Below are 27,064 nucleotides of genomic sequence, written 5' to 3'. Positions count from 1 at the left end.
TGTAGCACCTATGCTTGATTTTCAGATTTCATCTTAGCGACCAAAAATATTAACTGACTGACATACATCATCTTGCAAAAGTGAGCAGTAAAGCTCTCTAGAGCTGACCGCCCTCATAAACTTGACGGTGCTCATCTTAATTCCAGTGGTCAGATAGACTAGCTGACTGGCTAACCTCACTGTTTAAAGACTAAGGTGATTATTGAAAACGATCAAAAACACTATACACAAAGAGCAAATATTATCAACAATATGCCCAAAGCTAACACTGAAAATTGAAGTAGCGTTAAATAACTTCAGGACTATTAAGTATTTTAATCACTAAGGTCAGAGGCAGAGGATACGTCACTGTACAACTGGCAGGAAGTAAACAGACGAGAAGTTTGCACACATCACACTTCATTGTGCATTGTGAAGTAGAGATTATATGACATTACTAAAATACTACACATAGCAGGTGTTTTAATTATAACTTCCCCTTTCTCTGAATCTTCTCTTCCTGACATCGTTCATCCCATATTTGTCCCCTTTCATACCTGCACTGATGGCCAGGGCACGAGCCTCCACCTTGTCTCCCATCTTGCGAACCGTTTCTGGGGTTGGTCCTACAAACATCACCCCTGCATCTGCGCAGGCCTGGGCAAAGTCTGCCCGTTCAGAAAGGAAACCATAGCCAGGGTGGATAGCATCCACATTGTTGTCCTAAGAAATAAAAAAAAAAAGAGAGGGAAATGAAGGGAAATAGTTTTTCATATTCATTATAACGCTTTGCTTTGTACCTGTTGGCTTTCATGTTTTGCAACAAAATAAAAAAGCCAATTAAACTGAAAAAGACGTGTGAACTATTCAAAAGCCACTCGCCTAAATGCATTTTTTACTCACATTTAATTTCAGGTTTGTACAAAAACATTTGCCAGTGGAATCCAGAGAGTGGAAATGTAGCCCAGCTAAGCAACAGGAGCTTTGTTAAATACAGAGCCACCGCAGGGCTCCAGTTAACACTTGGCTGACTATTGGTGAGGGAAATAACGAGTCATCTCACACACACTAACCTGCATGCTTTACCACACACTGTCTGCTGGCTGCTGAAAAGGATGTATGTTACACTTACAGCAAAGGGGCCGTGAGCTAATGACACACTTTATTCTCATTCTGTTTTAGTCGCAATCGCCTTAATCATAATCTACTCAGTGGACACCAGCAGGAAACTGAGCGCGTAGACAGGCACGCATAATTTGAGGGTCAGGAGGAAGGTACTGAGAGGAACACACACACACACACACACACACACACACACAGGGTAGCAGACAGATACAGTAGCTGCCGAGCTTGACAGATAGAGCCATCTCTGGATCAGTATGTGCCATCTGCTCTTGGATACGAGGCAGACTATAATTATGGGCTGTCCCGTTGTTAAGGGAGCTGTTACTGGCAGGCCGGAGGAGGCATGGTGCCACACACACACACAAAATGCAGCAAGTGCATGCACACAAGCAGGTACACCAATTTGCCCACAGAGACATGAATGCAAAGATACACGGACAGTAGATAAAGATTCACACAACTGCCCTGGGGTGACACACATTCATACAAGCCAGATCATACACTCGTGCTTCTCACAGTTGCAAGCAGACACACACATTTTCACATACGACATCACACACAGAAGGTACTGGGACGGAGATGGATGGTTATTTTGGTCGCACAGTAACAGAGTGATACACAGTGCAAAGAAGAGGTACACATACACTGAATGTGAAAGAGTGAGTGCAGGAGGGAAACAACACACACACACAGACACACACTCCTTTGCTAGCATGGGGTGGCTGGGCTCCCAGATAGGCAGAAGGATTTTGAGAAATTAGTTGGATGGCGGAGGCTCCCCGCTTTGGCTGGCTGACCACATGCCCACACAGAAAATTTTAAACTGTGCGAGATTGATCAGAGAAATGCTAATGAACAACTGGCAGCATATCCTGGAGGAGAGAGGAAGGGCGGAAAGTAAAGAAGGTAACAAGGAACAGATCTGATATAACACAGTGATAAGTGGCAGCGGGAAGAGAGAGGGAGTCGTGAGGAGGGAAATGGTAAAGAGAAGAAGTATGAGGAGCCATAGAAGGAAAGGAGGAGGCGAGGGTAAAGGGAAAGAATCGGGGGGCAGGTGTTTGAGGAACAGACAGACAGAAGTTATTTCCGTTTCCTTCCTTCCAACCAAGCTAAATATAGACTAAGGGCAAACACATGGGAGTAAAAGTAATTCATCAGTCATTTGTCCATATAATTTTATGCCACTAAAATCCATAAAGTTACGCTGTATCAGTGACAGCTTCAAACTTCAAGAATATAGCAGGGCTTTTCATGAAGATCACAAGTGAGGTGAACCACCAGAGAATATTCTTTCAACTACCTAAACTGAGAAACAAAATCTAGCACAAAACATCAGGGGAACACAGTTGCTGTGATGCTCCCTAAAACTACAAACTGTTATTTTTGCTTTTTTCTTTCCATATGGGTTAAACAAATGAGATGTAATATGGTGATAAGCGAGCTTTAGAGGTGCTGGTGGGTGTACTTTTCCACTTTGAACAGAGCCAGGCAAGCCATTTCCTCTGACTTCAGCCTTTAAACTGATTCAACCATGTAAAGCACTTTGTAACACTGTTTTAAAAAGCGCTGTGTAAATAACACCTATTATTATGTTATTGTGCTAAGCTTAGTTAATTGCCGGCACCAGCTCTGTACTTCTGTAAATCGATAATTATTAAACCTCAGAGAAAGAAAGCAAATGAGTAAAATGTTTAACTTTTCCTTTTCATGCTAATTCAAGACACTACTTCAAAGTAAAATCCTTTGAACAAAGAGGAACAGAATTGCTTATTTAAGCTTGGTTACGTTTTAGAACATGGAAATACATTGTTCTTATCAAAATCTGTACTATTTGCACCAACTCTGAGTGCACAATGAAGCAGATGTATGATGAAACACTCCAAGCTAATCTCATGCATCTATGCGGTCTTCCTGAAAGTAACCAAGGCACATTTTTATCGGATGGAAATACACTAGACTGTCAATTCTATGAATACTTGAAACCTACTTTTCCTTTCTGGCAGATGAGATTTTAAAAGGTGTACTATAACAATTTGGTATTGCACTTTCGTAAACTACAAAAGACATTCAAAAATACATATTTTTAGTCCCCGAAGTAATTTAGTAACATATTTTTTTGTGAAATCTTCTATATCCATTCCTCTGAAAGTCCAACCCCCAGTTTTTACAGCTGGCTGTCCGATTACTATTTGCAATCTTCAAAGCCCAAGCCAAGAAAACCCTAATGACATCACTAGGGATATTTTCTCAGACTTAAGAAAGCTTCTCCAGGACCACAGAGGTCATTAAGTCTTAAAACTACTCTCACAGGCTGAGTACTGTAGTAGTAACTATGATGAAACTAGAGTTAAAACGTAAATTCACAGCTGTTTGCCTTAAACGAAAGAATTGGTTTACCAGTAAAGCAAGCCGTGTTACACTTCAGTGGGAAAACCACTTTTTTTAAGTACACATTTACCTTAGCTACTTTGATGATGTCAGGAATGTCCAGGTATGCAGCAACAGGTGGCAGGCCTTTTCCAATCAGGTAAGCCTCATCTGCCTTCTGCCTGTGAGGACAAGGAGAAACAATTTAATATAAGAGATAATGTTGAAAAGCACAAAACATTATGAGTTTTTCCCTTACCCTGAAAAAAGACAATTCCTACTTAGCTGTTTACAAGTCTAAAGGAAATTGATTCCACTAATATTCCTGTTTCTATGCAGCCGTGCATACTCAAAATAACATGCCCTATTATGTAATTTATCAAAACAAAATATAGAAAAGTGGAACGGCTAGAGGCACAGCCATTTGTGCCATTTTGGTTTACTGCATCAAGATGGGATTTTTTTTTCAACGTTTTCCACCAGTGACCAACTTGTTTGTATGTGAAAACACAGCCTCCCTCTTTAATTCCTTCAACGACCTTCTTGGTGTTGCAGTATTTGCATGTATCCCAAAAACCTGCTAATATTCAGGTCTTTCATAATGTTTAAACGTAGGTCTGTTTCTTCTTCCGGACAGAAATGTGTGCTTTCTTTTAGGGCATGCATGTCTACCACAGCCTTACAAACTGTTGGCTAGTTGGTTTGAGTACATCACATCCATGACAATGCACAGAGCCGACCATAAACAAGCAAGAGGTCATGTGTCACGAACTTCAGTAAAAATCCCCAAATGAGATGCATATCATGAATGTGCTGAATAAATATCCAAAGAATGCTCCTACAACCCAGATAATGTCAGCATATCTTATATGTCTTGATCTGAATATGCTATATTCAGAAAAAGGCCTAATATGTAATAGCTAAAGGGAATATGCAGTTTACACGACCTATTGTCAAATTCAGAATATTGACAGAATAGTAGTGGAATATTAGTGTGCATGTAAACATAGTCTGATGTGATGTGAGGGGGACTGCAGAAGCAAACAAAACAAACAGATGTGCACCAACTCTCAAGCACATAACCACTATGACCTCATATCCATGCTCAGTGGACAGTAAGCAACAATAGTCAATTACAGCCTGTTTAATCACTCAAATCAGTCCTATACTCAGCTTTTTTTTTTTAGGTTTGTTATAAATGAACAATAAGGGAGGATAGAACGATAGAAGTAAAAGCATATAACAAGATGTATTACTTACTGGAAGACTTTAAAAAAAGATATTAGAAAGTCAGAATGTAATTGAAAAGCTGTCAGCAAGGCAGATTAGTGTGTTTGTGTATGTAAACTAAGTCGCGCGATTACCTGAATGCTTAGAATGTCAATACAATTATACTTATGTCTCTACTTAATACCAGGCGCAAAACAAAGAACTGGCCCAAAGCACTGGAGAGGGGAGAAATGCTCCCGAGCCTCCTTTAATTGCTGCTGGATCTAATCAACTGTTAGCATTTCATGGTCGATATCCAGCAGTGGCGGGCCAACAGTTTACCAAGACATCTGTTGGCTACGCTTTCTTTATTTAAACCTGTGTGGACTCATTCGGCTCCAGCGTAGCAGAATTTAGTACCTGTGCATTTGTCCGGTGTCTTGCTCAGAGTAGACGGCCACGGTTCGGATCCCCAGTTCGGTGCAGGCTCTGAACACACGGATGGCAATTTCACCTGGAAGAGGAAGACACATGTAATAACTGGATGGTGCAGGAGTTATTTTACCAATTTGCAAGCCACATAATCCATGTTTTGCTTTACTATCAGTGCTCTTCACTTGTCTCCTTTACTTTTTTTCTCTTTGTTCTTAAAATGTGTCTTTGTTTTTGATGCACAGTTTAGCAGATTGTGTGTAGTGGGAGATTGGAGTTCTCAGTCTTTCATCATGTATTTTTCATAAGCACACACTTAATATGATTTTATCAACATCCTGTAGCATTGGCCCTATTTTGCGACAAATGCCTCCACTGAGAGAATAAAATAAACTTTGAATTTTTTATGCCATACATGAGATGTGAAAACAAGACATCTGGTGCTCTTCATCACACTGTGCAAAAAATATCAACAGACATTGCAATAAATCTGGGTTTTTTTTAGTGTGAGAACACAGAGTTTAAAATCTCTGCTTTAGACAACCAAAACACTGCCTGCCTTTTATCTTGCTGTCACTGCAGCCAAATACTTGTTTTTCAAGCAACATGCATTTCACGGGAGAAAAAAAGTTTAGTCACTGAAAACTAGTCAGATGTGTTGTTCTTGCCTGAAAGGGAGGACAGCGTTCAAACATTTGAAGAGCATTAGAAAAAAGAGAGAAAGCGAGCGAGCAAGAAAGTGAATTCTGGAGAAGGTCAACAGTAGGAAAATGAAAAGGGTGAAAATATGAGAGAGGACAGAGAGCCAGACAGATGAAATGTAATGGATTTAAGGTGAGAAATTTAGAGAATAAAATATCAGGGGATACGGAACTTTTTGAATAGAACAACGCAAAAAGAGGAAAAAAGGATATAAGAGGTTTTAAGGAATTGAGGTAACAAAAGAAACAAAGTTTGGCAAGTTTAACTGCATGACAAATCAGTGGAGAGGAGACAGGAAAAGCAGCAGAGGGGGAAAAAGAGGGAAATGAAGTAAGGAATGCAAAAAGGAGTCAAAAAGGAGCTAAAGGAAGACAGCAAGGGGCTCAGAGGAAAATCACATCTGACAAGTGCTGAAAAAGTAAGGGAGTGAGGAAGGTAAGAGGGGAAGAGGAGAGCAAAAAGGAAAGAAAAGTAAAGGAGGATATTAGTGAAAGAGCAGAGCAGCAATGGCAGAGAGGAGATGTGCTTGGTGAAGTGGAATCTGGGCTGATATGATGTGATGGTCCAGTCTCTCTTTTCATCACGTACACACACACACACTGAAGCCGAGCACGGTCCAGTGCGCTCCAGTGTGATGAATGTGATCTAATGTGGTGTTGATATCGCGTCACGCCAATGTGAAGGAGAGAGATTGACGGAAAGTCCTGCTGTGTGTGAGTGTGTGTGAATGTGTGAGAGTGTGTGAGAGTGTGTGTGTCTGTGTGCTTGTGGCAGAGACCACAATCTATTTAAATCAAATTGATGGATTAAGCAGTTATATAGTGCCTTTATGGGAGGGGACACATGGATGTATGCATGCAGATGTATGTGCACTGCAGGCTTCTGTGCAGTAGGAGGCCTCCAGAGTACCACGTGTTCAGAGTTGGAATCGAATTAGGAACCCACACAACAAATCAATCTGAAATAATGAAACCAAATCAAGCACTTTAAATGTGTCTGCAGGAATGAATATAATGGGAGGCTCTAAAAAGCAATTAGAATAAAATGCATGAATATATTTATTTGTCACTCAAATCCTGCGCGTCACCTGACATCGAGTCATTTTAATTGCACACTGACGGCCTCTCTGGACAGCATTAGCATTAATAGGAGGGGGCTCGGTGATTACAAGTATTACAAGAGCACGTCAGTCATGTTTATGCTGCGTGAAACAACCATACTGGTGACTGCTTAATATTTAGAAAACTCCAGGCTTCTCTATAATTATATTTCCATTCAGACCTCAATGCCAGTAATGTAGACCCCACTTATGCTGATTTCTAACAGCTTTTTTTGCTTATTGGTGGGTTCAATTTGTTTTGTGGAGAAAAATATACATAAACACAGCATAAAACACTTCTAATTTAGACTCTGGGGAATTTAGAAACCTCCATGCTGATTTTATTTTAGCTTTATACACAATAAACACATCTGGGACATTATGTGCAGCATGAAACTCAAATACAGTTTAATACATTAAGTCTTAAACTCAACTTCCTAGTCTATATGGAGGATTTTGGCTGCTGTCCCACCTGTTTCCATAATTGCAGAAAAAAAACTTTTTGGATTAAAGCAAACAAAGCTATCTTGTGCAGCCACCCATATACAATACGTGCTTAAATATTAGCATGTGCCAAGGCAAACTAAATGTTGGCTATTAAATATTAAGAGTCTGAGAGTCTGTTCTTTGCCTGGGGAAGATTGTAAATGTCATAACTTCTTTCTTACATTATAAATGAAACAGCATTAAACTGTATTTAATTTAGCGGTGCTATCTGAATTGGTTGTCCTCTTCAGTGGTGAATTAGTGCTGTTCAGATATGGAGGGGGGTTTACCTCTATTGGCCACCATGACTTTCTTGATTGGTCGATACTCGCTCTTCGGGGCAGAGTGGGCGAAGCGGGGGGAATGACACGCCCTCCTAACGGCCAACAGGCCGAGGCCGCCTCGGACTACAGTGTACCTCAACATCCTGAGAAAAAAAGGAAAGAAATGTTTTAAATACACAATGTCTCTGTGCACTGAAGACATGACAGAGATAAATAAAGGAGAGAGGAAAGAGGACATACTAACTAAAGATGGGAACACAGGAATTTCTTGTCATAAAAAGCATTTATTAACATCTTTTTGTTTGTAAGAATTCACCAATTTCCTGATCCAACTGTTTCCCTTTCCCAAGTGCTACAGAATATAAATACATACATTGGTTATTGAGCAACAAGATAGTCAATTAGTCCAACATGTAAATGATTTGGCTAAAAGAAGTCACTAAATCTAGATCAAACTGAAACACAAACACCCTGCCCAAAACCTACAAAGCCTCTAAACACCTTTTTACAATCTCTATGTACAAACCGTTTGCTAAATTCAGTTTTCTTAGATGAAAAATGCGCTTTAAGGAATATGGTAAGAGGATATGCTTTGAAAATAATTAAACAAGGTGTGAGCCCTGTTTAGAGAGATTAAATCTACGAACCGCCAAGCCCTATTAAGTTGTTGCCGAGGGTTGTCGGTGCCTTTTCAAATGTACAGTCTTTTCTCACAAAAGTTTAATTGCCATTACTGTATTCTAGTGTGCTGCTGTTTTATGTATGAATAATTTGAGAGCTATGGCCTTGAGTTCTGTTTCTATAAAAGTTTGTGAAAAGACTGTTGAAAAATCTCACAAAATCTGTGTCTGGCAGTATGTAAAATGTTATCTTGTTTCAGTTAGAGAGGCTATTATAGTGGTCCTTCTATTACAATGATTTTAGTCTTTAAACAATATATATTTAAAGGGATAGTTTGGATTTTTTTTTTTTTTGAAGTGGGGTTGTATGGCGTACATATTCAGTGTATCACAGAGTAGATGTCTGTCGGCACACCCCCGGTTTGCAGAGGCAGCCTGGAGTTCAACAGGGAAGTTCAGCAATGTACTGTGGTGAATGGGGTCAGCAACAAAACTGATTTTTGCCTCCTAAAAAAAACCCCCTAAAGAAGAATTTAAAAATGTATATAATTATTGGGAGTATGTCACCACTTCATCTTGCTGTCAGACCTTTCCATTTGGGAAGCATTTGGGAACAGCCTCAACTCCCCATATATGCTCTTATCAAAGCAACCAGACTCCATTGATTAAAACAGCAATTTAAGCTCACTGAACACAGGAGGTGCAGGTCCACTGTTGTTTCACTCAGTTAGTTTGTATTATTGTGAGACTTTAAACTAAACCTTTAAAATTTAAAAGTCACACAATAGCACAAACAGAATACCTGTTTGAGGTAGTGGTAGACCAGCAGCGCCTGTGTTCAACAGTGTTAAGTCACTGTCACTGTTTTTCTGAATGGAGTCTGGCTTTGAAGAGAGCAATATAATGGCTTCAATTTCCTGTTGGAAATCACTGACATGAAGGTAAAGCAGTGAAATTATTTTTAATATAGAATACATTGAAACTGATATTTATCTTTTTGGGTGGGATTTCTTGTGTGGCTAAAATATATTTTGTTGCAGTGCATTGCTTAGATTTCATGGCTAGACTCAAGCCTGTCTCTTCAAAGTGGAGGTGTGCCCACTGCCATCTTCTATATTTAATGGATAAGTGCCCCACTGCAAAATATCTGAACTATCAACTTCAATATGATTCAACCACAAGTTATGAGTCAGAAGGTATTTGATATACACAAATTTGATATGATAATGAAAATATGGCAGTCAATTTTCCTAAAAAACAAATGTGCTGATTATTGTTGATAAATGGATCAAGTATCCCAATTTTGTGAAGTGGTCTAATAATAAAAATATCACATACATTGTTTCACAATTCAAACATTCACGTAACTATTTTAGTAAAACTGGTTAAAAACATTGTTCAAAAAGTAAGGATTACAACTGACTAAAGAATCATACTAAGGCTCCTGTTGGCTCAGTTGGTAGAGCAGGCGCCCCATGTACAGAGGCTGTGTCCTCGCCACAGTGTTCGAATCTAGCTTCGGCCATCTGCTGCATGTCATCCCCTATCTCTCCCCCTTTTGCACTACATCTGTTCTAACCAATAAAGGAAAAAAAAGCCCCAAAAATATCCTTAAATCATACTCAAAATCTCTTCCAAAAATGTTAGATTTCCATAAAAGGAAGGAGGGAGTGTGGGAGCCAATCAGCTGCTGCTCTGCTTCACAGCTGCCAATCTGCTGCAGGTGTGTTAAATTAAAGACAAATTTCTGCTCTGTTTGGGGTGTCTTATCAAATCACAATGAAATAAAGCCTCTGATTATCTTGTTCTTATTCCAGAAAATCAGAAACAAAATAAAATATGAATGAAGCATAAAGAATGACAACTTTAGTCCCATTCATAAATTTATTGTAGGAAAGAAACAAACTGGCTGATATTTATCTTTCAAAAACAGAAGAAAAAAAACTATGTTGTCAACAGGGGCATCAACTAGGATGGACGGTGGCATCATTGTTTTATTTTGAATAATCCCCCAGACACAGCTACTTACCAAACTGAAGCACACAATCACCAAACATACTCTGACAAACTTACCCACAACCAAACCAACCAAATGTGAAGGCACAGGTACACAGAGATTAACACACAACTACCTTCTCAACCTGATTTGAAGCAGCTCATTCACTGTGGGGAAAACACACAGCTTTACTGGTGAAAGCTGTTTGATGTTGAACCTAAGTGGAGAGGAGAAAGCTTCTTCTTCTGCTCTGACTACAAGGCTACACCTCACTGACAGTCCTTTGCTGCCACACTGTGGTCAACAGCAGCAATGCAGTCAAAAGAAACTCAGCTGATAAAGTGCCACTCCTTGGAAATCCATGAATTTGCTCATAAGCCAAACAAGACTAATTTGTCAAATTACATTTTAACAATATCTTTGGTTTATTTTACATTTCAAAACTCAAGTAGCATAAAAACTGCAAAGACAATATCTTAAACTATGACAAACTTTGGACATTAATCCAAAAAGCCTTAGATAACAATAAGTATTGGCTTTCTCAAAACCATTCAACTTTTCATGGTAACATTGATCCAGACAGAGAAATGAGCTCAAATGTTTCAAGCCAAGTGAAGTCTCATCGTGCCCAACTACTTCCTGTTTGATACAAGTGGTTAGAGTTTCACCTGAAGTTGAATTACCACATATGTCCTGTATAGATTTACAGATAGTAAACAGAGGTGTTGGCGCTTTACAGTCATTTTATGTACATATAAACATTACCATGATACATACGATGGTATATAAAACTAATGGCATAGTTCAAATCACCTGTCTCACCTGCACGGTAGACTGTCTACTTTAAACTTTTATTCAGTGCATTATGGAAGAATCAATTACACGAAGGAAATAATTTAAACTAAAAAAAAGAAAATCTCATATTCATTAGCAATCAAATCATGTCTGCTTTCTCACACTGCACAAGGTCATGATGTGGATTATGAAACAAATGTGGACAGACTGCTGAGAGGACAGATCATAAAGATTGGATGGCATAAAGCAAACAGCGTAAAGGCAACCTTTTTAGTCAAACTGTCCTTTACAGTGAGAGCTTTTCTTTAGACGGATGTTTTATATGATCACGTCTGACTTATCTTAGTAAAATGGCCAAATGAATGAAGAATTAGCTATGAAGAAAATCAAGGAAGAATGACTAAATGCTTTTACCCAGCAATGAATATCTTAAGACTGTCTGAAGACTGTGTGCAGAGGAAGCTCAGGCTGAAACAGTATCCTGTATCTACACAAAAGACAGTGTCACACTATGAAACAGATACAGTTTCCTCAAGACCTGAATACAACAGGGAGACTGGAGAGGGACGGGACAAATTTGGCAGACAGGCAAAAACAGGTCAAATACTACCTGCTTCCTGCATTAACTTTAACTCTCCAATACAGCTGAATTAGAACGTTTTTATCAGATAAGTATATACGCAGATCAACCAAAACTGAAAAAAAAACTCAAGACAGATTAAATTTCAAAAAGTGATCATTTTTTTACATTCTAACGCCCTCCTGGGAAACCCTTCGCTCCTGGCATTTATGTGGATGCAACTCCACCCACCTAATGTTGCAGACCATGTACCCCCTGTCATGGGAACAGCACTCCCCGATGGCACTACCACCCTCATCCAGCAGGACAATGTGCAATGCCTCACCAGGGAATGGTCAAAGAAATGTGACAAAGAGCTCAAAGTATCGACCTAGCCTCCAAATTCCTCAGATCCCAATCTGATAGCACAACTGTGGGATGTGCCAGAGCCAGAGTTTCCCCCAATCCACAGTGAGGCCTCCTTGGATCAAACTTCCCTCTGACCTGGCGAGGCATGGACACAGGACCTCCAAGGGTATCCTGTGGTGTGTGGCAGTGAAGCGCTGGTGACAGATCTTTTATACCCTGTAGGTTGTGAGGTGGGGTACTAGCACATCCCACAGATGCTCGATCAAATTGGGATCTGGGGAATTTGAAGGCCAGGTGGATGCCTTAAAATCTGTCACATTCCTCTGGCCATCCTGAGCAGTTTTTATGGTGTGGCAAGGTGCTCGTCCTCCTGGGGGACCACTGCCATTGGGGAGTGCCGTTGCTATGAGGATTTGTACTTGGTCTGACACAGTTTTTCAGTGGGTGGTGCATTTAGGGTGACATCAGTGTGAATGCTAGGGACAGATAAGTCCTGACAGAACACTGTGACAAAAGATGATAAATTATATTTACTTCACCCATCAGTATTTTAAAATTTTGGCTGATCTGAGTATATTCTAAGGTTGACTGAGTCTCTGATAAATATATTCATACTGTATTAGCAATGTAGATGCAATGGCCAGGCAGATGGAGGCATTACTATTCCTCGCATTTATAACAGTCAAGTGAGTCCCGAAATCTATAATACGGCCTGAATGCCCAAATGAAGACAATATTTTAACTATATAAATTATCATGTATCCTATCACAAGACAAATATTGCAATGGTATTATATCAAAATGGTTAACAGCTTTGTTACAATCAAACACTCCTGTATGGGTGTTGTTTTTTTTTTTAATTGGTCTCTTCAAAAGGGCCACTTTGCAGAAACACGTTTAGTAACAAAATATGCACCACACCAGCATTCATTAATTTAAGTACCAAAAAAACATTAAAATGACACTGAGATATTACCAGCCAGTGGCCTAATGGTTAATTCAATCTGTGGCCTGTCATCTAAAATGCTCTTTGATCTCCCAAAAACTGGAAATATATCAGACACTGCAGCCTGCAGTCTGTGGAAAGAAACTTCCTAACCTGATATAGTGCACACTGATGACTCCCTATCCATATGCTAAGCTGTTAATACCTGATGTAATGAATAAAATACACACATAAACTCATAAAGCATGTTATTTCTACAGTTCAATGAACTGCTGAGGACATTTCTGTATGCAGAGTTCTAGACAGTGCTGTTGCCAAACAGACGACTGGAAGAAGCAATCTATCTGGCCTCTATTTTCATAGACAATCTCATCACTGAGTGTTTTTACATCCTAACCAGAAAAAGGACCACAAAAAAAGCAATTATTAGAAGCCGAAATACCTGTAGCACTGTGGTGATTATCTTTTGTGATACAGTTTTTTGCTGTAACCTTACAAATTAGTCCTTGAGCCAAATAATTAGCTCTCTTTCTGACTAAAAAAAAGTACAGAATAGTAAATGGTTAGACTAAGAGAAAGAAATCACAACAGCAGTTTAAATGCATTGAATGTGATAAGAGGGCAATAAAGGTCATCCTTTTTAAACTCTCTATATGTATGTCATCTCATCTTTGTCTCTAACTCTGGTCACTGCATATATCCTCTTCTATTTTTCTCACTCATTCTCATATTCCTCGATTTATTATTTTCATGATACCATTATTCAACAGTTTTGAAATGTAGCTCACTACCCTCTTCCTTCCTTTATTTCTGTCTCTTTGCACTGATGGATGAAGCCAACAACAAAATGTGTCAAAGCCAGTGGTTCACCGGTAGTATGACACGTATTGCCAAAACGCAACGAGGCAAACTCAAGGATAAATTGCGGTATGAAAGGAATGTCAAACGATGGGGACACTTGAGCGTAGCAGTACAGTTTAAGAGTAATTTTGGCTTTGCACCTCAGTGTCTAGATTGTCTTCTTTTGTGTATTTGGTAAACGCTTTAGAGATTAAACTGATTTTTTAACCAGCTTAAGCTTAAAAAAAAAAAAGGAAAAAGAAGAAACATAAGAAAAGTAGTGAATAATGATATTGCCTGTTTCCTAACATAACCCGTAAAATATATTAAAAATATGTGGTACATTTTGTATTAGACACCTTCACAAACAGCTGGTGAAAATAAAACTTTGGTCGCTCGATTTCAACATTTCTCACTATTAATGTCCATACTGAAAATGTTGATTGAGATGGTAAACTCTGAAACTTCCCAAATTTAATAAGGCGTATTAGTATTATTAGTGCCAGATTTGAAACAAATCTCTCACAGCGATCTTGAGATATTGCAATTCAAAAGCATGATGAAAGACAAGGTCACACTGATGCTGACCTTTGACCTATGGCTACCTAAATCAAATCAGTTCAACGGTGAGTCCGAGGGCACGTTTATGCCAAATTTGAAGAATTTCCCTAAAGAGTTCTTGATATATCACATTTACAAGAATGGGACAGCAGGATAGACGGATGGACAACGCATAATAATGCCTCTGCGATCACCAGCACTGAGGGATAAAAAGAGACATACTTAATTAACGGACACTGTGGCCTTCAGAATTATGAAAACATACCAGTTACCATATGCGATAGACTTACTGACAGTATTTGAAATAAAAAACAAGATTATCAATAAATTCTAGGGTGGTGAGTTTAGCCGCATCATGTTTAGCATGCAGCAAGAACAAGAAATAATCATGCGATCAGTGAGGCGACTCAGACACCATTTGTTGTTGATTCATGCACAGTCATATGGAGAGCAGGAGGATGCAACACAACACACTGACAGCTTTTGATTATGAGTTTGCTCAACTTCAGAGTCATCCATGTTGAGTCAATGAGATTACATTGTCTTTTCTGAAGTCAAAGCAAACATTAATGGGGACCACTGGACAAGCGGGACCAAATTCCACTCACACTCCAGTCGTCATGCCCTCAGATGATCACGTCACATGTAGACCACATCAGCATCATGTGTATTCACTGCACATTATCAGTTCAAGACAAAATCAATATTACTGCGTCAAAATGCAAAAAAAATTGACTTGCATTCAATGTGCCTCAGACAGATAAAGTAGGAATGTAGTATATCACCATGCAGAATATTTTTACAACCATCACTGCAACCCAAACTACCCTATAGCTTTATTATGTAGTGCTGAGCAGATACAACTTGATCAGTCATTCCTTAATCATAATTGGTTATCTGATTGGATTGATCACTTTAACAGCTCTTAACTGTGTCTGTTTAAATGTTGACAGTTATGTCAATTATGTACTGGCATTGTTTCAAATCACTACGCTCATCTGATACACAAACAGCAATATAACCCAGACTGACACAACAGCCATATAAAAGTGGTGTCCTTTTAAAGCTGTACTTGATAACTTAAAAAAAAAATCCTCTTCCTACTCTATTGCCTGGTAGCATTTCTAATGGCCTTAATGTACATGAATGAAAACAACCAACCAGAGCTGAGGAGTCTCCCACGCAGCTGTCAGTCATGGCAATCAATGCTCAGCAACTGTGGGCAAACTGTCAAACTAGGCGGTACTGATGTATGGATCAAGATTCTGTTACTACATTGCCTATTTCTCTCCGGTTTCAGAAACATATTTTAGTGTACTTTTTAGTTGTAAGATGACACAATTAGTCCAGCCAGTGGGCAGTGCTTGGTACTTTGGCAGACTTTTTCCAACATGGCGGCCCGGAAACAAACGTTCTCATTTTTCAAGCTACAACAGTACACAAAAAAATGTTTCAGAAAACATCTGAGCCGAGAAATAGTCAATGCAGCAACAGAATCTTGACTCATATTTGAATTGCGCTGCCTAATTTGGCATTTTGACCACACACAAATTGACATGACTGGCAGCTGGGTCAGAAATTCCTCAGTTCTGATTGGATGTTTTCAATGCACTGCAGTAGTTTCTAGTAAATGCTGTTAGAAGCAATCGGAGGAGGACATTATTTTTATTTTTTTTACAGATTATCTATCCCATGTTCTTCTTTTAGAATACAGTGACATTTTAAGGAAAATTACCAAAATTATTATCAGAAAAGTTACCAACTCTAGTTTTAAAGTAACAGATACATGGATTGTATTATTGTGTCCATTATACAGTGAATATATATATATATAAACATACATACATACATACATACATACATACATACATACATACATACATACATACATACATACATACATACATACATACATACATACATACATACATACATACATACATACATACATACATACATACATACATACATACATACATACATACATACATACATACATACATACATACATACATACATACATACATACATACATACATACATACATACATACATACATACATACATACATACATACACACACACACACACACACACACACTTCAGGAAAAACAGGTGAGGAATTTATTTTGATTAATAGTAATCCCAGTCATCCAAACATTTTCTTGCCTGTTCCACACAAAACTCTTAACGAAGGAAATTTCTTTCAGATGGATTACATTCGGGTCTGTTTTGTTCAGTGGCCTTTAAACTAAGTCACAACAGGTCAGAGGTCACAATACTCAAGTGAGCCCAGTGTTGTAATGCATACAAAATGAATTGATAACACATATGAAAGACTGACAACAAACACATTTTTGACAAGGGAGCCAGGGGTATACTAACTTCTGCGTCAGCCTACAAAAATAGTAATCCCTGGACACTGCAAATCAAGAATGTTTACATGCTCTAACAGCACAATTTTAAGATTCCTATTCCTAGGATTCCTGACAAAAAGGGGAAAAAATCAACACAATTATCCAAAGTCCATACTGAGGCACAGGAATGTGACCAGAGCTTTTAACTGAGTCTGAAAAAAAACAACAAACAGAGATAGTTGTATTCTTTTTTTCAGACACAAACAATCCACCCCAATACAAATGAGCCTATTCATTTAGTCAGTAATTTACCTCAGACTCAGTTTCACAAGATACCACAAGATACTAAAGAATCTTTTTTAAAGAGTTTTGTTGCTGTAATCACTGGGAGCATCAAAGCTTCCCCTGCTTCCCAAGAAACAAATACAGTTCAAACCAGAGGGCAAAAATTACTCAGCAACTACATTTAGTTCTGCAAGATTCAACAGACCTGTTTTTCACAGCAGACAATTTGAATTGTCATAGTTGGAAAAGCACATTTTTAATAACATTACTGACGGTCATATTTCACTGAGAAGACTTCCTGGTATGGTGCATGTTAGGTCACTGGAACGGCGTACTGGGACACTTGATGGAACTGAGCCATAGTTAGTTATCAGTTTCATCTGTGCTTTTCCTACTCTATGCTGAGTCAAAATGTCTGCAGTGGTAAAGGTTAATGTGTGAGGGATCAAAACCAGTTGTGGAATCCTCGTTGTTGCAAACTTTTAGGTATGAACATCTGTTTACAATGAAAATCTCCAATTCAGTTAAGACATAAAGTAGTTAGAAAATGTCAAAAGATTTGCAGTCTCAATTCAGAAGGCCAAAATTCATCATATGACACTATACTTTGTCGGTAGGGGCACATTTAAATTAATTTCTTTCTGTCCAGGGCTCGACTATTTTCCAACAATTCATTAAAATAAGTCAGTGAGCAACAAACCACACAATTTGTCTTTCTTCCTATTCATCATACTTCACATTACAACGTCTTCCCCATCTTGATCCTGCATACAAACAGCAGTTTCCAAACTGCTGCAACACAAAACAAGCACTGAATTAAATTATAGTTGGAATGACAAAAAGGAATGTTGCCGTTTTGTGCCAAATGTTCTCTATAACCCTCTCTCACTCTGTTGTCCTGTCTCTAAATCTTTCTTAAACACTCACAGGTACAAACAAGCACTAGTGTCCTCACCAAAAAGTTTCTAAATTAAAAAAAAAAAAATGTTCTCAGCCTTCAGTGTTTATCTGTCTGACAGCACAGATAAATCATGGCACTCATTCAGCAGGCACTCCTCTGTCTAAACGTAAAGGTCAGAGGCTACTGGGAACAACCTGTGCACTGGGCAGCTTCAAACAACAGAGGTGATTTCTGGTTCATACATTAACTTCTTAGAGATCAAAGTTCTGCTCTGTTTTGACGCACAGTACCTGAAATTGTGACACACAAACACACATAACTAGCATTAACTTTGACCTAACAGACTGATAATGGGGCAAATACATACAATGGCTATCTGCCAGCATTTATGCAATAACAGAGATCCACGTTTGCATCAGGAACAGTAAACATCTTATCATCCAGAGTTCTCTTCACAGGAAAAAGCCTTGAAAAACTGTGCATGATTTTACCTTTACAGAAAAGTATGAGATTACTCTATTAACGAGAATGTGCTCCTTCAGGGCTTCCCACACACATTCTGTATATAATCACAGAAATCTGATTCTGATCACAGAAAGGGGGGACAGAGTTATGTCGCCTCTGAGCTGAGAACAGACGTAATAACTGCACTGTAACAAGGTCTGTGTAAAACGCAAAGCTGGAAAAACATGATGAGTGTGATGTTTTGTCGATGTCCTTATGTGTGAAACCCACTGCAGGGGTTTTAAAAAGCAGGTGTTAGCATAGCAGCTAATTCAAAGAGGAACAGTGGTCGTAAATGCACACAAATTGGGAAAACAATGAGATTTGGGAGCTCCTAACCGTCCAAGCAGAGGACAAGATCAGCTGTCTCACAACAGATTAGGAAAATGATTGAGACTAACATGTTATGCTATTGTTATTTTTTAGAGAGCTCTGCCGATGCATATATCATATGTCCCACTACAGGCAGGTACTGTTGTGTTACATGTCACGCCCATAACACCTGTTTGATTGCAAAATGACATGATGCAGTGTATAATAACACACTAGAGCAGAATGATGCCGCTGTTCTTTGGTTCTGTTTAAAAATGCAAGGGCGTTATAAAGAGCTGAATTCATTGCAGCCCTGTTGTGTGTGTCTGTGTAAAAGCAGATATAGATTCTGAACACTGTTCTTGATGAGACATACTTTTTCTCCTCACAAATTATAAAAGATGTGTGATACATTCAAATGTATTCAAATGCCAAGAATGACCATTTTTAGTACGCCAATGAATACATCATTGTATTAAATGGAATTATTTTAAATTTCTTATTTATGCTTTAAAATATTTCCCAATAGCTCAGCATTATAGTTACCGAGAGTTTAAACTATAATGACAAGGCATTTTTACTCTATCAACACATTTTCAGTTGCGGTAAGGCATAACGGATTCAGAATACATAAAGATCCGATGCAGATAGCTAGGAAAAGAACACTTTCACTGTCTAATTGGTCTCAATTGGATAGAGAGGTCTGGCCTCAACACATTTCAAGAGAACATCTTCACACACACACAGACACACAAATTTTACAAGGCAGACTGGCTGCTAAGTGGATTCACTAAGAATCCAGGTGATTCCTGAAAGTCATTCATCATTAGATGTGGAAAGTGAAAAACAAAGAATGAAACATGAATGTGCTTTCATTCGCACTCCCTTCCTCCTGGTGCAGTCCAACTGAAATATACCGGACAAGATTTACTTGTGTCATGGAAGTTAAGTTTAGGTACGGCTGGATGGAGCAGAGCAGTAAGAAACAATAAAGGATGAGGTCTAAAAAGAAGTCCTGTTTATCAACAGCAACACATTAACAACAGGAACAAAGTTACAGAGGATGACCGTGTTTGTGCAGACAAAATAAATGCTTGAGAGTGAACTAAAAAGTGGTTATTGGTCGCATAAAGTTTAGAATATTGAGCCTGTGCAAAAGTAGAAACAATGGGTTTGAATTCACAAGCAGTCTGACAAACTCTGCCAAAAAGACATGAACAAGAAATACTGGAAGAGGACCCTAGAACAAGATATTAATACTGTACTCAATATAAATTTACCATTTTAAAGACATTTTAACTCTATGTATTACTCATTTCATCAAAGCAACTTAAAACTAGTTGCATTAGTAAATAACACTACAATTCGTGGTACACTGACAGGATTATTTGAGCCAAATGAAACTGGTGCATTTCGCTCTTGACTTTGACTGTCAGTCAGCCCTTTACCAGCTGTGTCAACAAGATGCTCCAGCCTCCTGCTGCTGCTCCTTTAGGATCAAATGTTATAGAAAAACACAACATTTCTCACATAATTCTTAAATAATTCTTTAAGTGCTGTTGCTGTCCAAGTCCAGTTTTCACATTTTTTATTGGGCTGCAGTAAAGCATGACAGAAGCCAAGAAAATATTTAATTAACTTGTCTTTGAAGGCCTCTTACAGACCACAAGGACATGGACATTGTGTCAGTTTTGTCATGTTATATATAGATTTTCTGCTAAAGAAGGTTTTGTGTATGGTTTAAACTGGAGTAGCAATAAAGAAACAGAATCGCAGGAAGGAAGGAAAAGTTTTTGACCAGGGAACTGGAAAGGGGGATAAAGGGGGACTGGAGAGGGCAATGTCCCATGAAACCCTGAAACTGGCCTACATGCTACAATCTGCAAAACCTTACTCTCTTTCTGTATAAAAAAATTGAATGTGTGGCGCTTAGATTACTAAAAGTTCTTGTGTGCTAATGTGGATAAGGGGATGCTAAGAGCACAAAAGCTTCACAAGTGACATACTGCTGCCCTTCATTATGCCCTTGCTGACCTCACAAAACATTGAGAGAAGCAGTTTAACATGCTTCACATCCATGCAGGGTTTCATGATTCTGAAGACACCTGCTAATTGCTGTTTGATCAGTCTATCATGAATAACTATCACTACCATATCATCCATCAGTGCTAGTGAAAGAGTTCCTCCTTAATTTGATGCATTTCATGTTAAGATGGGACAGCAGGATGGGACATAACAGGGACAGAAACCAAATAAATTTCTGTTGGGGTAGAAAGGATGTCTTATGTGATGTATGATGGGTGAAGCAGAGGAGCTGCATTGGTTAACTGCTTAACTGAACACTTAAATGGTCCAAATTTTTATTATACCTTCAAGCATAGTAAGATGCACTACTGACTGTATTTCACCTAAACACGATCGAAACAACTCAGCAAAGGTGCGACAAAGTCCACAAAATAATCTCTATGTCATGCCCCTTAGAAAGTAACTGTAGAATCGGAGTGCCAGGGTCACAGCTAGTTTATTCTGGTGCCCCTGTCTTTGTTTACTGCCTGCCTCCCAGTCTGAAAGATTCCACTCTCTTACACCATTTGCCACGCATATTTGCTGGACGGTGCCCTGGCAGTATAAAAAGGAGAAGATCAAGTGTTTCACAAGAAGCATAAATTATTTTTTCCCTCTGCATTTCATGGGAACACTAACAACAGGCCAGGACCCCAATTAACAGACAACTGAAGGGAAAGAAAATGCTGAGGGCACAAGGCAAGTCTGCATCAATTCATACTGAAATACACGTGCAGTCTTTTAAAGCTAATGTATTGTCAAAACATCTGTTGTCTAATGTGGGCAGAGTTTGTTACCATTAGCATAAAAAAGATTTTCAGACCTGATAAGATTAATTTTTTGTAAAAAGCAATGCAAACGTGCTTCTTCCCAAACTAGACGGGCATGCAGTGAGACAGTCACATGCAGACTGAAAATGTTCAAGGAAACTGGAGCACATAAGCGACAAAACATCTACACATGTTGAGACACGTTATAGTACTTTTGATGCATAACACTTCAGGTCAGATGTTTTCTCTGCACTCTTCCCATACTACTAGGACTCTTGATTTAATTACAGCTTGCAAACTGATTTGGAAACTTTTGGGAGATTTAAAAGGATTGCAAAACTATCAAGTCATTTACGCATTGCTTGTGGAATATGCTCTGACCATAACAAGAGACTCAGCATCCTACCAGATATAGTCTAAACTTAAGTAAAAAAACTGATGGTAAAAACACCAAAAGTACTGATTGCTGGGTTGCAATCACAACAACTTTACCAGTCCAGTCTGCCAAAAACTACAAATATAAACCTGAGAAACTTATGAGGTGAAGTGTATGTTTATGAAAAAAGAGCAAACCACTGCATCAGTGACATAAAACTGGAACAGATGTGCTCCAGTTTCCTTGAACATTTTCAGTCTATTACCTTGGCATTATTGCAACAAGCACTGAAAGCAAAGTGAATTAGTGAATGTCACATATCCATCAAACCCTCAAGGCCACTGCAGTCACTTTAAGAAGGCTTTAACACAGAGCATACTACTGCCTTTTTCTTCCTGCATATATCTGATTTCTTATCGGCTAGAGGGTCTACTGCAAGTTCTGCTTATTACTTGTAAAATTAACTGTCCTTTGCTTGATCACTATACGGCTCCCACTGCCCCCCGAGCTCTGGGATGGGACAGTTGTCCAGCATGTACCTCCTTTGAAGCAGAGTAAAGGTTGTTTTGAGGATGAACAAACTGTACCGTCAAATGATTCTGACACAAGAGAAACAAGTACAAGTTCAAAGGTGAAGGGCAGAAGCCACATTTCCACAACACAAACAACCAGTCAGAAAATCAGGCCACCAAACACACAGACAGCGTTACAGACCCCTCTGACGTGCAGCTAACAATAAAACAAGCACATTATGCAATCTGAAAGTTTCAACATGTACAAACCTGATTCCAAGTTGGGACACTGTGTAAAACTTCAATAACATTATTTGCAAATTATTTTTGACATAAATTCAATTTAAGATTTAGAATTTAAGTGCAGAGACAAGGTATTTAATGTTCAAACTGATAAACTAAATATTTTGTATATATACACATTCTGAATATGATGCCTGCAACAATTTCCGAAAAAGCTGTGATAGAGGCATGTTTACCACTATGTTACATCACCTTTTCTTTTAACAACGCTGTAAGCATTTGGGAACTGAGGACACTAATTGTTGAAGCTTTGACAGTGAAATTCTTTCTCATTCTTGCTTGATATAGGACTTGATTTGCTTAGACACTAGACTTTACCGCCTCTCAAAGTCTAGGGTCTCCATTGTCATATATTGTGCTTCATAACTTTCCACGAGTTTTCAGTGGGAGGTAGTTCTGAACTGCAGGCAGGCTGGTCTAGTACTGCACTATTTTACTATGAAGTCAAATCATTTTAACAATCGCACAATGTGGCTTGGCAGTCTCTTGCTGGATTAAGGAGGGATATCCCTGAAAAAGACGCTGGCTGGATGGCAGAATATGTTGCTCCAAAACATGTATGTACCTTTCTGCATTCATGGTGCTTTCACAATTGTGCGAATAACCCCATGATGATATTGAGGGCATTAACACACACCTATACTATCACAGATGCTGGCTTTTGAACTTAGCAATGTCCATAATTTCTGTAAAAACTATTTGAAATGTGGACTTTTCAGTCCATCTCAGGTGAACTCAGGCCTAGAGAAGTCAGTGGTGTTTCTGGATGTTGTCGATACATGGCTTTCACGTGGAGTCTTAACTTCCATTTGTTGATGCAACTGTGTTCGCACTGTTTGTGTGACAATGGTCTGCCAAAGAGTTCCTGAGCCCATGTAATATCCTTTATACAATCATGTCGATTTTCAATGCAGTGCAGCCTGATTGTTCAAAGGTCACTGCATTCAATGTGGGTTTTTAGCCATCTTTCAATTCTTTGCAAGTGTGCTTTGACATATTCTCAAACTATTAGACTGTTTTCCTACACATTTTTTAAGTTACAATCCTTGCTTGTGAACAGCTGAGCCTTTTGAGGATGCCCCTTTAATCTGTTACCAAATAACCTATTAACCCATGAAATATTTCAATGTTATTGAGTACTCCACAACTTTCCCAGTTTATAGCTGTCCCTGTTGCAACTTTTTTAGAACATGTTACAGGCATCAAATTCAAAATGAGTGCATATTTACAAAAAATAATCAAGTTTATCAGTTTGAGCATTAAATATGTTGTCTTTGTAGTGTATTCAACTGAATGTTAAGTCATAAAAGATTTGCAAATCATTGCATTTTTTAGTATCATTTTACAAAACGTCCCAACCTTTTTTGGAATTGGAATTTTCAACAAATTTTTTTTAATTATTCTTAGTCTGTACAAGGGAAATGTGGTCCATACTGCTCCTTTAAACACCAGTTTTTATGTAAATACCTCCCTCTGGCAAAGGAGACCCACTGTATTTTATTATAACTCATCATCCATTCTGGAGGTGTGAAAGTAACCGTGGGTAACCCGTCAAAAAAGCAGTCATTGCTTATGTGATAAACCATGATGCCAACTCATACAAAACTCTACTGAAAAAGCCCCCATTTTTACAATGCACCTCCTGCAACAACCTCAGAGCCCTTTGACCCCACTTCAGTAACTACTTCCACAGGGAGTTAAAGTTTTTGTGTGCATATTTCAGCTAAAAGCTTAGCTAGCAAAGTAAATAAGCTACTTGCGGAACATGTTTTAAACGCACAGAGTTTGGTTCAGGTACACACAAGTTGTAAACGTCTCTCTGTAGCAACTGTGCAGCTATTGGACACACTGTAACCTACATGCAACATCCTAAACCACGCTGACAGCAAGACAAGTGAAGCTACACATGTAGCCATTCAGTCCCTCAGGCAAGACAGGAAAAGGGTTTGTCTTTAAGTCAAATGCACTCAATGACAGCCACACACACGCGATGTCCGTCAGTACTCACATGCTGGTGCTGAGTCGGTGTCAGTAAATGATGTGAATCCGCTGGCAAGTAACCGGACACCGATTGTAAACAGTCGACTATCAGAGTGTGTTTATGTGTGCTTCTCTGCGTGCTAACCTCACACATACACAATCACAGACACTCTGCTGCTCGGAAGAGGAAAGGAAGGGAGATAGCGGAGTTTATATACACACACACACACAATCCCTCCCTCGCGCACACACATAGACAGGTACACACAGACACAAGGAGTGACTTCGGGACGGACGAGCGGGCGTTCAAAGCGTCGACACACACGCTGTCACACACATGCACGCACACTCTTGCTCAGTCCCTCATATGTAGTAAAGCCGCTAAGACTCTGAAGCTAGTTGCTAACAGTGCACTAGGGCTAACTTAGCTAGCAGCTGGCACCGTCCGTCTCCGTCTGGCGGATATGGGAGTCTGCTACTGCGCCTGCCTACTCCCTATTAATCTCTCTCTCTCTCTCTTTCTCTCTCTCTCTCTCCCCATAAGCTTTCATCCCTCTCTTTGACATGACGCAACAAGGCACTCCCCCTTTCCTCTCAGCCAATCACCGAAGAGGACATGACAGCACGCAGCGAGCGGCATCATTAAAAGAGCACGAGACACCTCAATGTTACATTAAGTCCTTCAAATGTTGCTACATGATAATGGAGTAAACTGTAATGTAACAAATTCATATCACGGTCTTCTGAAGAGGAAGTTTAAGGTCAATTCCCAGCACTGATATCGAAATACATGCCTATTTTTAATTAGCCTACTACTTTTCAAAGCAGACCATTTAACTTGCAAAGCAGGAAAAGCACAAGTGTTATTAATAACTTTGACGACGGCTGTGTTCGGTTCAGTGTCCCAGCAAAACATTGTGACAGTGAGCAAGTGTTCACAATACTGCAACCATGAAACCAAAGCTGTCATGTAGAGTCATAAATTTTAATATTAACACCTGTGCTCTTTCTACTGCCACATGTCAAAATGAAAATGGCTACCGTGAAAAGAGCTTGGTATTAGGAGGAACTCGCACATATACAGGCCTAATTTCAAATTACATGATAAGGGAGAAAAAAACATATTTTCCAGCCTTAGGTTATTTTGCTGGTCCATACATTATACACAAAGCGGACATTTTGACAGTAGGAAAAGGCTTAATTATAAATTAAAAGCTACCATAAATAAATATTTTAATTCTATGGGCTAACGCAAAAGCTACTAATTGCTAGCTACCTGTCAGAAAAACACAGTTCGTGACAAGCTAGCACATTTAGCATTTCTTTGGAGACCAAAGCAGAGATAAAATTGGACTTACATTCTTCAGGTTTCCAGAAACATCACTCCAAATGAGTGGCAAACGTTGTAAACAACGACTAAAAATAGTTTGTTAGTAAATGCTATGACTTAAAAAGAATAATGTTAGCGTCAGCGTTGTGTTAACAGCTTCTGCTGCCCCCAAGTGGCCAAAGGCCGTTACTGCGGGTTCAGGTTATTGGTTGCACCTTTTCCTATGAGTCAAAATGTCTGCTGTAATTTGATGCCACTTGCAGAAGAAGGCAAATTCAACACAAGGACATATTAAGAGAATAATGAAATAGAATAAATTAATATTTACTTAAAAGACACGATGGGTTTGAGGAAATTCCTCTGGAAATCCAAAACCAGTTAAAAACTTTATCAGCTATTTGAAATTAACCGCCTCAGATCTTTGTCTCCGTTAGCTCATGTGTATGAAATTGCACTATTCTTTCTGAGAAACTTCCAAATTAATTATTATGAAATTACAGTTAGTTTTTGTATGACTTATAAAACAATATGCAGTAGACTCTAGGCCTTTGTAATTTATTTTAAATAATTTGTTCTTCATTTATTATTGTGCCTTTGCCTATTATCACACCCATCTCTGATTACATGTCTGTGCTCATACCAGTCTTGTTTTGGAGGAATACATATTGGTGAAAGTACTTTTTTTTTTTTTTAGTTACCTGCAATTTTGCATTGACATGCAAGACAATGCGCACTTTGCAATGTTTTTATTGACTTAATTCTTATAGAGTGCATATTCATAAAACTTGATTTGTACTTTTCACACTTTTGTGTACAACCTACATCATTATCAGAATAGCCTGTATGAATATATGCAAGATTAAAACTCCTGTTTCAGTAACTTAAAGTAAAACATAATGAGAAGTAAGGGAGAAGAGGAGAGGGAAAGTGAGTTCAAGAAGATGTTCTGCACAGTCTAAAAGAAAGAAAAAAAATCTGTGGCAGGAAATAGCTGAAAA

The 27,064-nt window shown here is 38.8% G+C and overlaps 1 protein-coding gene across 2 annotated transcripts in view; it reads right to left on the bottom strand.

Moving 5' to 3' along the window:
* pcxb (pyruvate carboxylase b) overlaps positions 1 to 25,214 on the bottom strand; it is a 350,229-nt gene extending 325,015 nt beyond the window's left edge. Inside the window, exons 1-5 of one of the 2 annotated variants that reach the window (XM_042512173.1) lie at positions 24,765 to 25,214; positions 7,693 to 7,829; positions 5,104 to 5,197; positions 3,566 to 3,656; positions 537 to 702 (exon numbers count right to left, since the gene is read on the bottom strand). In XM_042512173.1, coding sequence (XP_042368107.1) covers positions 537 to 702; positions 3,566 to 3,656; positions 5,104 to 5,197; positions 7,693 to 7,829; positions 24,765 to 24,766 — 490 coding nt within the window. In that variant the 5' untranslated portion in view covers positions 24,767 to 25,214. Of the gene's footprint in view, positions 1 to 536; positions 703 to 3,565; positions 3,657 to 5,103; positions 5,198 to 7,692; positions 7,830 to 10,438; positions 10,537 to 24,764 lie in introns of those variants that run through there. The other variant, XM_042512174.1, reaches the window with a different exon arrangement.
* Positions 25,215 to 27,064: the final 1,850 nt, after the last annotated feature.

This window comes from Plectropomus leopardus, chromosome 23, assembly GCF_008729295.1.
Source record: "Plectropomus leopardus isolate mb chromosome 23, YSFRI_Pleo_2.0, whole genome shotgun sequence".
Classification (NCBI taxonomy): Eukaryota; Metazoa; Chordata; class Actinopteri; order Perciformes; family Serranidae; genus Plectropomus; species Plectropomus leopardus.
The sequence above is the reverse complement of the archived record's forward strand: the minus strand, read 5'-3'. Positions and strand labels throughout refer to the sequence as shown.